The sequence below is a fragment of the Peromyscus californicus genome, unplaced genomic scaffold (assembly GCF_007827085.1).
Source record: "Peromyscus californicus insignis strain IS unplaced genomic scaffold, ASM782708v3 Scaffold_3__1_contigs__length_106647218, whole genome shotgun sequence".
NCBI lineage: Eukaryota > Metazoa > Chordata > Mammalia > Rodentia > Cricetidae > Peromyscus > Peromyscus californicus.
The window spans coordinates 89,657,374-89,674,086 of NW_026294551.1; the positions used below are offsets into that span (position 1 = coordinate 89,657,374).

At 49.6% G+C, this 16,713-nt stretch overlaps 1 protein-coding gene and 1 non-coding gene across 5 annotated transcripts in view; one reads left to right on the forward strand and one right to left on the reverse strand.

Moving 5' to 3' along the window:
• The window catches only part of Nprl3 (NPR3 like, GATOR1 complex subunit), a 37,467-nt gene extending 21,098 nt beyond the window's left edge, over positions 1–16,369 (forward strand). For all 4 annotated transcript variants that reach the window (XM_052758878.1, XM_052758881.1, XM_052758882.1 and 1 more), the window contains 7 exons: positions 4,410–4,547; positions 6,305–6,461; positions 11,594–11,700; positions 12,078–12,207; positions 14,060–14,249; positions 14,877–15,069; positions 15,878–16,369. In XM_052758878.1, the coding sequence (XP_052614838.1) occupies positions 4,410–4,547; positions 6,305–6,461; positions 11,594–11,700; positions 12,078–12,207; positions 14,060–14,249; positions 14,877–15,069; positions 15,878–16,043 (1,081 nt within the window). In that variant the 3' untranslated portion in view covers positions 16,044–16,369. The remainder of the gene's footprint in view (positions 1–4,409; positions 4,548–6,304; positions 6,462–11,593; positions 11,701–12,077; positions 12,208–14,059; positions 14,250–14,876; positions 15,070–15,877) is intronic.
• LOC128123566 (small nucleolar RNA SNORA55) lies at positions 7,407–7,527 on the reverse strand. Its single transcript, XR_008222741.1, has one exon. It is a non-coding gene; the product is annotated as a small nucleolar RNA SNORA55 (small nucleolar RNA).
• Positions 16,370–16,713: the final 344 nt, after the last annotated feature.

Sequence of the window (16,713 nt, forward strand, 5' to 3'; positions counted from 1 at the left end):
TTAGGAGGTCACCCTGACTGTCCCAGTACCTGTGTCTCCTTATGGAACTCCATGAGCCCATGTGAAGAAATGTTTTGTTGAGTGATTCCCTGAGTTAACAGGGACTGTGAAGAGTCTGGGAGACTTAGCTCTTGGAGCGCTGTCTAGGCCTGGCCAGGCAGGTGGTGCTCGCTGTACTGCTCACTGCTCAAGAGCAAGCCTGTAGATGGCTCGGAATATTCCCAGAGTTACAGTCTGTATTTCACAAAGATGCACCTATATGTAAATTTTTGTTGGAAGTCTCAAGGTAGGACTTTTGAAGCCCACGCACGTCTCTTGGTTTGTGCGGCATCCCACCACATGGAGCAGGAAGCCTGACTGCCGCCGTGTGGGGCAGAGGACACAGCACACATGATTCAGTCTCAGAGTAGGAAGGGGATGAGCTGAGTGGAGGTCAAAAAGTGACCTTTGGTTCTTAGCTAAAGGTAGGAGTTGGCATTCTTTCTCATGCTGAGGAGTGAGGGAGTGAGATAAGCTTACACAGGGTGCATCTTGGGTGTGGATCATAGGATCCTGGTGCTCTGCACAGTCATGGTGTGCAGATGCAGGGCTCTGGCAGAAGCATTATCTCCTGTTGCAGAAAGGGCTGGGCTCTTCTGCTGTGAAGGCTGGATAAGCTTGGGGACAGTGTTTTTTTTGTTGTTTGTTTGTTTTTTTTTGTAGACTGTTTTCAGACTAAATAATGAAACACTTGCAAACAGAAACACAAGCTTAGCAGGAAACTTCTGGGTGCAGACCCTGGGTTTTGTCTTGAAATGCAGATTACAGGAGTAGGGACAGCCCCTTTTCTTCCCTTCTCTTAACAGATGTTAGTGTGTTTCCTGGTTTACCCTCTTGCTGGGAAGCTTTCCCCTGACTTTCTCCAGAGCTAGAGGCTAAAGTGGGGCAGGAACATTTCTAATGCTCCCTGTCCTCCCAGTGTACTCCAGAGGTTTGTCTAGAGTGCATCTGTTCCTTGGGGGACTCCTAATGGCAGCGCTCAGTGTCTCCACACACAGAGCTTGGTTAGTTTGTAAAGAGGCTACAGCTCAGTACCAAGTATTCAGAGGGAAAATCATAGGCTGGGAATCCAAAGTCAGCTGTCAGGAGGATGCAGAGACACTTGAGCTGTGCAGGTGTTATTAAGGCCACAGCTAGCATTTAAGCCTGGCCAATACTGTCACACGTCTCTGATGTGCCTTTCCCTATGACTCTGTGGTTTATATAATTTGCTAAAGGTTGTCTTCCTTAGTGCCAGCCAGAGTAAGATTCTTCCAAGTGCAAGGCTGTAATTTGTTTCCTTTCTTGTTGTATCCCAGGTACCTGAAACAGTATTTAGAGTTGCACCTAGCAAATGGTTGTCACAGCATCACTGAGGTCCTAGGTGGAGCAGCTCAATTGTATTTGAAATGATAGGAGTCTTGGCATTTAATTCTGATTTCATGTTGTTCCAGTAGCTACCCTGTGCTATACCCTAAATAAGAGAGCTCACAAATAGGGCCTATTATTTCTTCCCTTTCTGACCATGCGTTAGTATATTGGAGGAGCCTGGCTGGTGTTCACATGGGTATGACTCCATGCAGCACACTGTGACCTCTCCCCTCTTGCTCTCTTTTCCCATCTGTGTGTAGGTCCTGGGAGCTTATGATGCAGTGTTTCCTTAGGTGGTTTCTGAAGGTTGGTTGTGAACTTTGCATCCCGAAGAACGGTACAGCTCTGGAAACTGCACTCAGAAATGCATGGTTAGGGCCCATTTCTAGAAGAGTCCAAGTGTGTTGACTCCTCAGGGAGCCTGGTCTTCGACCCACATCTTGACACTCATTAAACCGTCTATTTTGTTCTCCCCAAGGGCCTGTGAACCACCGTTGCCCTCTAGACTCAGCCACAGCGTGTGCCTGTCCCTACACCCATTCTCGGTGCTGAGGCCCTGGGAGAAGCAGACGTATTTGGGAGCCATGGCGTGCTTTGCATTGAACAGACAGTCAGTGCTGCAGGGATCCTAGGGGAGTGAGGAGTCACAGATGTGTTCTTCCAAATCTCCTGTCCCCACTGCCTAGTCCATGCTTGAAGGGGAAAAGACTGGTTTTTGTGTTTGGAACTGTTGGCTAGAGTTCTTGGCAACCCTCTGGGGAAATTCAGAAGCCTAGGGCTCTTGGTTTATTGCTGGAGGCTTCAGGGAAGAGGCTATAATAGTCCTCAGCAGCTATGTTGTGACACATGTTGAGAATCTCAGCATTTGGGAGGTAGAGAGGCAGGAGGATCACATGTTTGAAGTCAGTTTGGGGTTACACAGCAAAATTGTGTCTTAAAAAAAGGAGCGGGCATGGTGGCACAAACCTTTACTCCCAGCTCTTGGAAGGCAGAGGCAGGCAGATCCTGTGAGTTTGAAGCCAGCCTGCATATCGAGACCTGGGACAGCCAGGGCTACATACAAAGACCCTGTCTCAAAAAAAGAAGTTGGGGGTAGGGGAGAGAAAAGACAAAAGGAAATGTGTTTTCCTGGGACTGGAGCAAGGACCTCGTTTCTCCCACAGTACCCAAACATTTCCACCTTTGACCTGGACAGGAAGAACTCTTGCCACAGCTCCTTGGGCTGCTGGCCTGCCCTATACTTGGCCATTCCCATACTGGGAGCTGAGAATAGCAGCGGGGTGGGTGGTGATGGGAAAGTATTTCTTGGCTGCTCTTCTGGGTAGGAGGCAGCAAAGGAAACGAGATGGGGGAAGGTGCTTTAGAAACGGGCAGTTTGAAAACCAAGTGATGTGTCCTGTACGCTTATTTGTGAACTGAAGTTATCATGAAGCTTTAGGTTGTATTTCCTACATTGGATGAAGGAGGCTACCTACCTGCCTGCTTTGCTCTGAGCTTGACTGGGTTGGGGCGGATGACAAGAAACAGCTTTCTGGTGCAGAATCAGTAGTTACGGGACTTTGCCTACACGGTCGCTTTCCTTCCTTTATGTCACTTGTAGAACTGCAGAAGTGTGCTAACATACTCCTGCCACACTGCATATAGACCTGAACAGATTCTGTTTAATAAGCACATGCTGTTGGCACTTAACACAAGGACTGTGTGGCTGAGCTATGGGGTGGGACTCCTTTGCACAACCCTCTTCCTGTGTGTGGTTCTTCCAGGGACAGCCTAGAGGGCCACATGCCCATATGGAGCCTGTTCTCAGCAGACAGTGTTCCTGAAGACCATTGCCTGACTCTGGGTTCTCCCCCTCCTCTACATGAGTGCTGTGTATGCCAGTGCAAACCTGGCGTAGACATGGTGCGGTTGGTCAGCACAGCAGTAGGTAGCAGACAAGTAGTATCCTGTGGTCCTGAGTACATGGGCACAGGGTGAGGGGTCAGAGTGAAGGTGGGACCAGGTGTCATGGTCAGGGAATACCTCATTGAGAATGTGACTTTGGTTGAGGTTGAAGTAACGAGAGAGCCATGAGGCATTTGGGAAGACAGTGCATGGCAAAATTTTAAGTGCCAGGGTCTTGACAATGGCTAGACTTGAGTGATGGAGCAGGAAAAGAGAGCAGGAAGTGTGTGCAGGCCATGGGGTTCTCTGTGTTGGAAGACGTTGGATGGTACTGTCCAGGTAGAAGCTGTGAAGAAAGTGGCCCAGGTGTTGGTTGTCTGGGCAGCTCTGGACTGGTGTTGCTGAAGAGGTCTGGATTTTGATTATCCTTGCAGGTAGAGCACATAGGATTTATTGATGGTTTGGAGTTCTGTTTGAAATAAGTGAGTTGGGGACAGTGCTGCCATGTTTGCCCTGAACATGCTGAAGCTGTGACTATGTGTCAGTCATTGAGAATGTGGAGTAAGAGGTTTGCCGTGGTAGGATGTGGGGGCTGGGCTGGATAGTCACTTGTATGTCCTCTGAGTGATCGCTACATACACTGTACCTTAGCACTCCTACCACCAGCAAAGCATGGGAAGGTGGGTGCTTTGTGCTTCTTACCATTGACCGCTTCCCTCTTCTACCCATTTCTTCTCTTTGGAACTAGGCCCTATCCTGCCCAACTGCCCAGCCTGTGCCTGAGTGTGTATCAGGTGTTCAAGACAGGTCCTCTTAGAGAGGATGTGCTGTGGATGCCAGGTGTCTGTCTGCCAGGGCTCTGCAGACAGAAATACCAGGAGAGACAGAAGCAGCATCCTTTAGCCCTGACCGGCTGATTGGATTATACATTATTCCGGGGGGTGGGGGGCTCTGAGAGTGTGTGTGTGTGTGTTCTTTACATGTTCTTAGATATATTGAGACCTGAGAAAATACTCTCTTAGCCCTGAGATCTCCGCCTGCATTTTCCTCTAGCTAGCAGGGCAGTGTGTGAACAGGGTGGTGGTCTATGGGAACAGGCAGGTGGTAGCTGTACTAACAGTGACCACTCTTCACAGCCTCTGCACATCTGGTGTGGTGCGGCTTCACATTAACAGCTGGCTGGAAGTGAGCTTCTGTCTGCCCCACAAGATCCACTATGCAGCTTCAAGTCTGATCCCTCCTGAGGCTATTGAGCGGAGCCTGAAAGCCATCCGGTAAGAGCCAACTCCATCATGCCTTTCCCGTCAGCTGCTGCCTGAGACTTTACTAGTTACTTCATTTCAGAAATGCTCTTCTTCCTGCCACAGAAGTTGGAGGTAGGGCTTTGCTGTTAGTAAAACCACATGATTTTACATCCAGTTCTGCCCAGAAATGACCCATCCCAGGTTTTTCCTGGGCCCTCCCAGCATAGTCTGGGCGAGTAGAACCTGCCAAGGGTAGCCTGGGGCTAAGCTAGGCCTTTAGCAGCTTGCCTTCATGGTATAGTACACTCAGTAACTGTCAGCATTTCAGTCAGAAATCATGGGAACCCAAGTAGTTTCTTAGATTAAGTGATTTCCTGCAAGGAAAAGCTGGGCTGGAACAAAGCTCAGTGGTCTAGTGCTTTCTAGGCCCTGGGTTCTAGTTCTGTCCTTAACACTACAAAGGAGAAAGAAGAGATGAAAAGAAATCTGCACACTCCTAACACTGGAAATGACAGGCATGCTCAGAGCACCCATCGCCCAGTCCTCCCTCCTCCCACCTCTGTGCTCCAGGTCAAATGGCCTCCTTTCCTGCTGAGCATATGTGTGTAGTTCTAGTCATAGTTGGTGGATATTTTGTTTTTCCTGCTTTAGAAAGAACCCCCCCCCCCCTTTCTTTTTTTGTGGTACTAATGATTGAACCTAGGACTTTGCACAAGCTAGGTAAGCACTTTACTAATGCATGCATATATATGTATATGTATATACACACATATATACATACACACATACATACATACATTTCTTCCCTCATGAGACAGGGTCTCTCTGTCTTCCTGGTTGTCCTGGAACTCACTTTGTATACCAGGCTGGCCTTGAATTCACAGATATTCACCTGCTTCGGCCTCCCAGTTGTTGGGATTAAAGGCATGTGCCACCATCCTCAGAACTTTTTTTTTTTGCTTTTTATTCTAATTTATTTATATATGTGTGTGTGTGCATGTGTATGTACATGTGTTTAAGGTAGCAGAGACAGGCAGATCTCAAGGGCTTGGTGGCCAACCAGTCTAGCCAAATTGGTAAGCTTCAAGTTCAATGAGATGTCCTATTTCAGAAAATAAGGTGGAGAGCTGAGCATAGTAGTGCAGGCCCTTACACCCAGCACTTGGGAGGCAGAGGCAGGAGGATCTCTAGTTTGAGGTCAGACTGGTCTATATAGTGAGTTGCAGGACAGCCAGGACTGTACAGAGAGACCCTGTCTCAAAAATAAACAAACAAGTAAAATAAGGTTGAAGATGGATGAGCTGGCTCAGTAGGTAAAGGCACTTGATTCCAGGCTCGATGTGATAAAGACATCTGATGCTGACCTCTGGTCTCCATACTCACATGCTCATGCACTGCCTCCCCCCACATACATAAATACACACACACACACACACATACACACACACACACACACACACACACACACACACACACACACACACACACACACACACGCAGAGGAGGTACTGGGAAATCCCAGAAGGGGGATGGGGAAGTCAGCTATTCAGACTCTCCCTAGTTTTTTTCTAATTTCTGCACCCTGCCCCCCTAGGGCAGCAGTAATCCTTGCAGATTTTATTAAGGCCCCTGGACACGTGACTGCTTTCTCTGATTTCTCCCTAAACCTCTCCTGCCCACAGTTCAGTGCCTATGAACTCTGGCTGTGCCTTGGTGTTCCCAAGCACTTACCTGGTACAGGGTCTGTGGCCCTTCATGTTCCACTGACATGTGCCTCTGTCCTTCAGCCCGTACCATGCCTTGCTACTACTCAGTGATGAGAAGTCTCTGCTGAGTGAGCTTCCCATTGACTGCTCTCCGGCTCTAGTGCGGGTCATCAAGACCACATCTGCTGTGAAGAACCTGCAGCAGCTAGCCCAGGATGCTGATCTGGCCTTGTTGCAGGTAGGCTAGGGACGTGGAAGAGTGGGAAGAAGAGGCCTTTGGGTACATTTGGGGGCAGCCTGTGGGGGAAGTGCTAAGTTCTGAGAAGAGCAGACTGTCTGCCATGCTGACTCTCCAGGGTCCTTGTCTAGCACGTAAGTAGACAGTCCATGACCTGCCACAGACCAGAGTGGTCTAGGTGGGAGGGAGGCTTGGGGTTCTGGCCTCTGAGTCACACCTGATTTAGAGCTGTCTTTGTGAGCACTGGAATGACTTCCTTCTCAATGAGCAGAGGTGAGATGAGCCACGAGAGAAAGAAGAGAAGTGTTCCCAGCAATGGCCTGGAGGACAGGCTGGGGACGTAGTAGCATACAGCAGACCCACCAGCTCAGGACAGTCACAGTGACACATGAGCAAGCGTGTGGGAAGTGAGAGCTCGGACCTGAGCTGCTAACTTGCTCTACTGTGTGTGCCTCTGTCCTTTGCACATTTCCCCACCTTTTATTCTTTCTCTTTTCTTTTTTTTTTTTTTTTTTTTTGGTTTTTCGAGACAGGGTTTCTCTGTGTAGCTTTGTGCCTTTCCTGGAACTCGCTTTGGAGACCAGGCTGGCCTCGAACTCACAGAGATCCGCCTGGCTCTGCCTCCCGAGTGCTGGGATTAAAGGCGTGCGCCACCACCGCCCGGCTCTTTCTCTTTTCTTAATAAAATACATCTTTAAAGATGAGACATGCAGAGATTCAGCCTTATTCTAGAGATCAGTTAAATCCAATCAAATGTTCAGAGAAAGCCTTCCCTATAAGACAGAATCTGTTTAATTCAATCTCTGATGTCTGCAGGACCAGTATCTAAGTGAGTTACTGGTCCACGTGTATCCCTTTTGTTTCACTGCCCCACTCCCATTTTTTTTTTTTTTTTGTTCCCAACCCAGCCCCAAAGTCATCAAAATACCCTCATTCTCAATGAGGAGGTGTGGCAGAGCTGTAGAGACAGGCCCCAAGGCAAATGGGAAACAACTGATCAGGTTGTTCTCTACTCGTGAGGCAGCACTGTGTCTCAGACCAGCAGAAATGGAAAAGATTCAAGTGCTAGATTCCACCCTGGGCTCAGAGGGAGGGCCCCTCGGCCTTGTCTGTGTTTCTGGTTGAAGTGTGGTGGAGGAAAAGCACAGAAGAAGCTGGTGTGCAGGGGCTTGGAGTGCTCTCCAGGTCACCTATGCCAGGGCGGGAAGTCCCATCCAGGTGACGAGTGTAAGGACAGGACCAAGTGAATAGATGCCAATATCCTCATTTGGTAGTGGTGTGCACCCTTTGGCCACCAGGGGGTAGCAAAAGCCCACCCCAGGCACCTCCGTTTGCTCCGTTTCTCAGTGGGATGAAGTGGCCACAGCTCTGAGGCAGGCCCTCTCTGATCTCTCTTGCTATGGCTCATGTGGACAACAGAAGTGAGTTGGCATTGCTGGTAGTTTTTGCTTTGTGGACCTATTGGGCTCCCCCCGCAAAAAAAATCCTTTCTATTCTCAGAATAAGTTTGTTCCTTCTCTCTATCTGACTCTCCCTGGGCTCTGTGAGAGCACTTAGCATTCCTGCCTTTGCATTTCAACTTGGCCTCCTAAGCTGGACGAGACCCAGCAAGGACCACATTTCTGCTTCCCTCTGTAACATCTAAGACACAGAACTTTGAATATATTCATTGTCCCAGATACCCACACAGAGGGGCAACGCTGCTGTTGTAAAGAGTTTGGCCTGCATGGATGATAGTGTATTTTCATTTCCTACTGCAGGTTTGAAAAGACTTTACTAAGAGGCTGTTTGATGGAGTCGGTGCTAAGACTGCGCCTGACCCTCACTGTCAAGTCCTCTTTGATAAACCTTTGATGTCTCCTCCATTTCCTTGCCTTGGCCTTGTCTGGGATCAGGGAAGAGGGTGTTGTTTCCTTCCGTACCAACACCCTGCTGAACCTGATATAAATAGGAGTTTACTGCTGGTGTGCTTGTGTGAGGCCCTGGGAGTTCTAGCCCTGGTGGTTCACCTCACCATTCTCTGGGACTGCTGTTTCCTGTCGATGTCCCTGTGGGGTACAGTGAACCTTTGCGGGGAACATGTGCCTTGGGTGTGAATGTCACACATAATATAAGATCACTCTGATGGGCCTTGGGGCACACTTGTGTAATTCCAGCCCTCAGGAGGCTGAGGTGGAAGGATCTGAGTTCAAGGCTAGCCTGGGCTATGAAGGGAGACCTTGTCTTCAAAAAGCAAGATAAAACAATTAGAAAATCACTCATACCATATCAATCCAGAGAGCATAAAATTCTGGGAGTTTTGTCTTGATGAATCACTAATAAATAGTGCTGGAGAGGTGGTTCATTCTGTTGTTATTGCAGAGCACCTGAGCTGGATGCCCTGTACCCAGATCAGGCAGCTTCTGGGAACTCCATCTGATGCCTTTGGTCTCTGAGGGCACCTGTACACACCTGAACACACATATACACATAATTAATACAAATAAATGAAAAATTATTAACAGTTTCTCATGAAAGTTCTATATAACATAAATTACAGATCAGAAAGTCCCCACAATCCTCTATTCCAGAGATAAACACTGAAGATCCTGTCAGCATTTCAGTTTGTTTGAATCAGCGTCTTGTTATGTCTCCCTGACTGGCCTAGAACTTAGAGATCTGCCTGCCCCTGTCTCTTGAGTACTGGATTAAAGGCCCCTCCAGACTTCTGTTGTTTTGAGATAGGCTGAATTCTGTGTGGCCTTTGCTGTTTGGTTTCTTCCTTTCTTTTTTTTTTAGTTTTTAGAGACAAGGTTTCTCTGCACAGCCCTGGTTGTCCTGGTACTCACTCATTAGAACCAGGATGGCCTTGAACTCAGAGATCCACTTGCCTCTGCCTCCCAAGTGCTGGGATTAAAGGCGTATGCCACTACCACTTGGCCTGCCTTGGCTGTTTTCAAGCTTGTAATTTTCCTGCCTTGGCCTCCTGACCTCTTGGGTGTGTCACCATACTTAATTCTTTTCAGGTTTTTTTTTTTTTTTTTTTTTTAAACAGTCTAGCTGTCCTGGAACTCACTTTGTAGACCAGGCTGGCCTCAAACTCACTGAGATCCTCCTGCTTTTTTCAGGTTTTTAATGTATGTACACGTATTTTTTTTGGCAGTACTAGAGATTGAACCCAGGGCCTCATGACTGATTAGGCGAGCACTCTACTACTGAGCTTCTGATGTCCTGCATATCAGATGTTTACATTATGATTCATAACAGTAGCAAAATTATAGTTATGAAGTAGCAACAAAATAATTTTATGGTTGGGGGTCACCACAACCTGAGAAACTGTATTAAAGGGTCGCAGCCTTAGGAAGGTTGGGAACCACTGACTTGAGAGGTTTAAGAGTACTTCACTGCTCTTGTAGAGGACCCGAGTTTGGTTCTTAGAACTCATGCTGAGCAGTTTACAGTCTCCTGTAACTCCAGCTCCAGGGGATCTTACAGTCTCTTCTGGCTTCTGAGGGTACATTAGCATGAACACACACACACACACACACACACACACACACACACACACACACACTATTTTGAAGAAGGGAGTTGAAGGAGAGTTGATTGCAGAAGAGAAGAAAGTAAGTAAGAGTGGAGATTGGCTTGATGAGGCTGCAAGCCAAGGAATGCCAGCAGCTGGGATAGACAAGGACAGATGCTTTGTTTGAACCCCCAAGGGAGCACAGGTTTGCTGGCACCTTGATTCCAGCCCTGTCATTCTGATTTTGGACTTTTAGTCCCCAAAGTGGTGTTCTGGCTGCCTAGTGGAGAATGTTTTAGGGGTAGAGGGGAGATGGAAATCAAGTGTCAGCAGAAATAGAGAAAGTGGACATGTCTGCCTGATAGCTCATGCCAGTGGCACTTGGGACAAGAGCAAAGAGGGGCAACAGTGAGATGGCTGTTTCCTCCATGTTTGAGCTGGTTGTTGGCAGATACCTGCCCTTGGTAATATAAGATACTGTGTCCAGGCAGGAGAACTCACCACCCTGGGCCCATCTGCTGAAAGGATGGAGGAGGGGTCTTTGTGACCTATGTAGAACGTCATTGCTTGGGATTTCACACACCTTCTCATGAAGGGCTGTGGTGCTGTATTTTCAGGTCTGGCTGTCTCCATGAAGTTAGTGTGTATGAAGGCCACCCTTAGAAAGGATTTCTGGTGTCTTTGTGTATTTCCTGGTATATGAGAGCCTAGGAGAGCAGGATGGTCTTTGGGGAAAGCAAGATACATAGGGATGAGTTGGGACTTTCAGGATGCAGGAGTGGATACAATGAGAGACTCCATATTTCATTACTTTGGAGAATGGTGCTGGAGTTCTGGTTGCCATGGGAACACTATGCTTCTGCTGGAAACATCCAGCCCAGGTAGGCTGATCAGGTTCCCCAGCACTTCAGTGTCCTTGTGTTCATGTGCTTACTGTCTAGCAAAACAGTGGTACCAAGCAGCACAGGGAACTCTGAACACAGAAACAGTGCTGTAGTAGTCTTTCTCTGTCCCACTTGCCAGTTTCCAAATAACCACATGGAGACTTCTTATTAATTATAAAAGCTCAGCCTATAGCTTAGGCTTGTCCCACCAGCTCTTATAACTTAAATCAACCCATTTCTATTCATCTATGTGTTGCCACATGACTTCATGGCATTTACCTGTTGTCCTGTATGTCTTGCTCCCTCTCTGTCTGTCTGGCGACTCCTTCTTCCTAGCGTCCTCTCTGCCCTGAAAATCCTGCTTAGTTATTGGTCATTCAACTTTTTTTTTTTTTTTTTTTTTTTTTGAGACAGGGTTTCTCTGTGTAGCTTTGCACCTTTTCCTGGATCTCGCTCTGTAGACCAGGCTGGCCTCGAACTCACAAAGATCCACCTGCCTCTGCCTCCTGAGTGCTGGGATTAAAGGCGTGCGCCACCACTGCCCGGCTCAACTTTTTATTAAACCAATCAGAATGACACATATTCACAGTGTACAAAAAGGTTATTCCACAACACAGTGCTGGTGGTACTCACTGATCCAGGGGCTGGGGTGGTACAGTGCTGCTTTAGATTGGAGGTGTTCCAGAGTGTAGGCAGGAAGGCCATGGCCTCCAGGTTCAGTCCCTCCATCTCCCCTTGGTCTGCAGGTCTTCCAGCTTGCAGCTCACCTGGTATACTGGGGCAAGGCCGTCATCATCTACCCATTGTGTGAGAACAACGTCTATGTCCTGTCTCCCAATGCCAGTGTGTGTCTGTGAGTACCATTGGCTGCCAAAATCTAGAGTCTAAAGCCAGAAAGAGCCCAGCAGTACCCTTTAGTGGCACCTCCAGTGGCCAGGCACCAGAGACTCTGAAGCCCTGAGGCCAGCTCTAACTGTATCCCGATGCGCATGCTCACACAGGTGTAGATCCCAGTTGATGTGATGCTGCCCATGTTAAGGCTATCTCTTCCTGGCTGAGAACAGAGAGGGGTTCTGTGGCTCCTGCCACGTCTTGAGGGAACAGTGCCTGCAACTCTGTCCAACTAAAGACCTGCTGGGTCACCATACTTGATTCTGTTGTCATTATGCTCACCCAGACGGTTGTTGTGAGCATGGGAGATTGCATTGTGACCACCGTTGTCTGCTCTAGGTACTCCCCACTGGCCGAGCAGTTCTCCCGCCAGTTCCCGTCCCATGACCTGCCATCCATCCTGGCCAAGTTTTCCTTGCCTGTTTCTCTGTCCGAGTTCAGGAGCCCTCTGGCTCCCCCAGCACAGGAGGTGAGTCTTTAAAGCCCCCATGTGGCTTATAAGGTAGACTGGGTCTAACTCCCTGTCTGGTGGCCCCTGACTCAAAGGCATTGTGGACCTTTTTGCCTTAGTTTGGGGGAACTTGCTGGTGAGTACTGCAGGCTTCCTGTGGTCCATGGAGCCCACCATGGGTATCCTCGGGTCTAGGACTGGGTTAAGTTTGCCAGAAGGGCATTCATTGGCTTTTCTTGGGCTGACAGGATCCCCTTGTGCTGCCTCCTGGAAGAGGGGCTTCTCATAACGGAGGCTGCAGACAGTTTTGTTTTCACTAAGCCTGGGCCCTGCTTTCCAAGACAGCTTAGTTCCTGCACCCCTTCCTCTGGGGGCTTAGGAACCATGGGGTCTTTGTGTAGAATCCTAGGGTCTCTGGGCCTAGAGTCCTTTTCCTAAGACCTACTGTACATCAGGCTAGGACTGTCTTGCCTGGTGGGCCTGGGTCAGGGCAGAGGCTGGCAGTTGGAGGCTGGTTGTGGTGGGGGTGCTTCTAAAGGTGCAGTGGGCTGCAGGAGTCAGTCACTTTTCACAGCCCCACACTCAAGAGATGGTGAGATGGTGACTTGGAGCACAGAGGCTTTGCCCCCTGCTCTTTATTAAGTACTTTGAGCTCTAGGAGAGGATCTGGGGAAAGAGGACAGGTGTCTGAGACAAGCTGGGTGATCTCCATGCTTTGTCTTCAAAAGCAAAGTATTTGTTTTAATAGGTGCCAGATACACTGGGCAAAATCAGTCTTTAAAGTCAAATACTTCCCCTTCTCAAATTGTGAATGGGAATAAGATCCTGGGTTTTTAGCTCATTTACATGCCGAGTGTGCCAAAGTTTAAAGCTGCCTTTCACGGAGCCCTTGGTTTCCAGGAACTGAGCCAGGAGGATGAAAGATCCACTTTGCATCTGTACCCTCCCTCCTCTCTCCCAGGCAGTTCTTGGGGGAGGGTCTGGCAGTGCTCCCACCCCAGCAGAAACTTCCCAGTTGTCTGGATAACGGCTGATCTTCCAGGCCATGTCTGAGCAGCTGCTTCAGGCCTTGTCAGGGGGCTGGGATGGAGCTGTTTGGTTTGCCACATCCCAGGGACATACTGTCTAGTGCTTATGAAGCTTTTGTGTTTTTATTTTTTATATTTTGTGTTTCAATAGCTTGAATTCCTATCAAATTTTATTTGGTTTTGACCATGATTGGTATGCATGTCTTCCTCCCCAGTAACTCAGCCCTTCCATGAGTGACCCGAGCAGCAGCTCTTCTGGGCCTCCCAAAGACGAGAGCACTGGTTCTGTCTGCACACACCTTACTGCTTGGTGTCTGTGCCTGAGAGGCACTTTTCCACTGGTGCTGGCTACTGCCTGGCCAGTGCTCCTAAGGCCTGAATGTGCCTTACCAAGGAAGAGCTGTTGGCTCCACACTGGAGCAGTAGGCCCCTTTCTCATATCCTTCTGGGATCATCTCTGCTCTCAGAGCAGACTTTCAGCTAGAGCCAAGGACTCCCAGGGCGGTTGCTTCTCTGAACAGTGGGGGGGGCCTGCCTAGCAGTGGACTGTTAATGGGAGCAGGGCTCAGTGGGCTGGAGGGAGGGAGGCAAGGACAGACCCGGCTGTAGGTAGGGTCAGCTCAGAAAAGGGAGGGAGCTGGTGTGTGAGATCAGAGCTCCTGCAAGTGCGCTCTGGGAATTCTTCTCGAGCTAAGCAGCAGTTGAGGGTCCCTTCTTCCAACAGGAGGCCTTCCTGTGTAGGTATTGGGGCTGCTAAGGGCCACAGTTCTCATTCTCCAGGAATAGAATCAAGACTGGAGTCAGGGAAGCAGTCCCCACTGTCTCGCTCTGCTCACCCACAGACCCAGCTCATTCAGATGGTGGTGTGGATGCTGCAGCGCCGGCTCCTCATCCAGCTGCACACCTATGTTTGCCTGATGGCCTCACCCGGTGAAGAGGAACCTCGACTGCGAGAGGATGATGTCCCCTTTACGGCCCGAGTTGGTGGCCGCAGCCTCAGCACGCCCAACGCCCTAAGCTTCGGCTCCCCAAGTAGGATCCCCATCCAGGACATCTGTCTGGTAATGGGGGCTGGGAGACTTTGGGATGGCATCCAGGAAGCCTGGGCACTGTTGGAGTAAGAAGTGTCTTTACATGTCTGTACACTCACCTGCCTCTCCTGTACTGCCATTGGTCTGAGCGGGAAGCTCCTCCTCTGAGCGTTTGGCTGTAGTCAGGAGCAGCCTTTGCCTACTGCAACACAGCTGGACTCCCCCACTCCAGCCTGTGCTCAGAGCAGGGCCTCATACTGTCATCACAGGGACCACAGCTGTCTGCTGTTGGCGTCCATGTGAACTCTTATCTAGTGCTTCATCCCCCATGTTGGCTAAGATGTAGAACAAGACACCCATGCCTGCCTTAGTGGGCATGCAGCATTCTTCCATTCTGGGCCCTTGAAGCTCTTTCTATAGGGCAGCTCCTTGTGTTCCAGGTTAGCCATACAAGAGGCATACTACACACTTAGGAGGTGGGATGGCAGTGAGTTCTTGCATGAAAGCATATGGTACAGTTGGGTACCGGAGTGGAGTGTGGCAGGGACGTCAGGATCTGCATGCTGTCAGTGCCTTTGATGCTCCCATCTTGGCACACTTGGCATCACTTGGCTGTTCTAACCCACAGCCAGCAGTGATGACATGACCCTTACCAGCCCCAGTATGGACAACTCCAGTGCAGAGCTGCTCCCCAGTGGGGACTCACCACTGAACAAGAGGATGACAGAGAACCTGCTGGCCAGCCTCTCAGAGCATGAGCGGGCTGCCATCCTCAGTGTGCCTGCAGCCCAAAACCCTGAGGACCTCCGCACCTTTGCCAGGTAGGGAGCAGGCGACTGAGTGGGACTGAGTGGGACATGGATAACGGCCTACTAACTACCTGCACAGCAGCCTACTACCACAGCTCGCGCTGGGTCTCCACCTAGAATTGACGGGCAGGAGCTGTTGTCCAGGGGTGGGGATACAGACTCTGGCCAAGCCCCTGGGTTTAGTGGGCAGCTTACTCAGTACTTCTGGATGTTCCTTGTCACTCCTTGAGAGGCAGCTACCCTCAGGTTCTGACCCACTTGGGGCTTGGCAGGAATAAATTCTTGGCCCTGGGGGAACTTAGGACCCTGTGTGATAGCAGCTTGATGTCTGTCATGTCCATCCTGACTTAGGTGTTGTAAGGGCATGGTGTAATGGGAGAGGTCAGGTTGTCGGTGTTCAGTGTTTGAAGAATCACACTGCAGACTGTAGGGGGACCATTTGCAACTCTTCCAAGTGCTGATCAGGCCTTACCTGTTCGCTGGCCTTCTCTGTGCTGGACCCAACAGCAGAAAGTAGACTGCTGGAGCAGACTGAACCCAATGCCATGGGAGAACAGAAGGAAGCCGTTAGCATTCCTCCCTCCATCAGGGTACATGCTTGCGCTGCTCTGGGTTTGCACAGCTGGGCTGCTTTGTGGACTCACTTCAGGCCCACCACCAGTCACTGGGGGATTGGTGGACATCAGTCCAGGATGCTTGGGCCCCATCCCACAGCTCTTTACAAGCTTGCAGGCAGCTTACAGGTCTACCCACCAATGGCTGTTGGAGTCCTTAGTAGCACTGGCCTTCTGCTAGGCTCATGCCACTCTCTGTCCTCCAGGCTCCTTCACTACTTCCGTGGCCGTCACCATCTGGAGGAGATCATGTACAACGAGAACACACGGCGTTCCCAGCTGCTCACGCTCTTTGACAAGTTCCGAAGCGTGCTGGTGGTGACCACCCATGAGGACCCCGTCATTGCTGTCTTCCAGGCCCTGCTCACATGAGCCCAGGCAGCGTGCCCAGTGTGAATGGGAACTAGTCTACCCCTGACCCAGAACTCCTGGCTGGCCTTAGGAGGATGGGCAGCCCCAGCCTGGCAGAACTGGTTCTTGTCCCAGCTGTCCGTCTGGTCAGAAGAAGCTATGGGGCAACATTGCTGGACTTTTTAGTTTTGAGACAAAGACTTATGCAGCCCAGACCTCATACTTGCTATGTATCCAAGGGTGACTTTGAACTCCTGATCTTCCTGCCTCTGTTCCTGTGTGCTAGGATTACAGACATGTGTTACCAATGTTACTTTAAGAAATACAAGTATATTTATTTTCATTTATAGCTTTGTGAGTGTGGGTTCCCTCAGAGGTCAGAAAAAAGCATACGCTGGAGCTAGAGTTACAGAGGTTGTGAGCTGCTGGGTGTGGTGCTGGGAACAGAACTCTAGAAGAGCAGGAAGCACTTTTAACCATTGCCATCTCTCCAGCCCCATCAGTCTTACTGTTCAATCTGGTCCTTACAGCATCTTAACATTGCTGAGCTGGAGAAGGTTTTCCAGATGCGTCTCTCAAGTCCAGACCCTCACACACACAGGTTGTGTCTTTCTGATCCTTTTCTCAACCCTTATGCAGCTACCCTGGAGTGTCCTAGGTGTGTGTACCCATACAATGATGATCCCCCTCT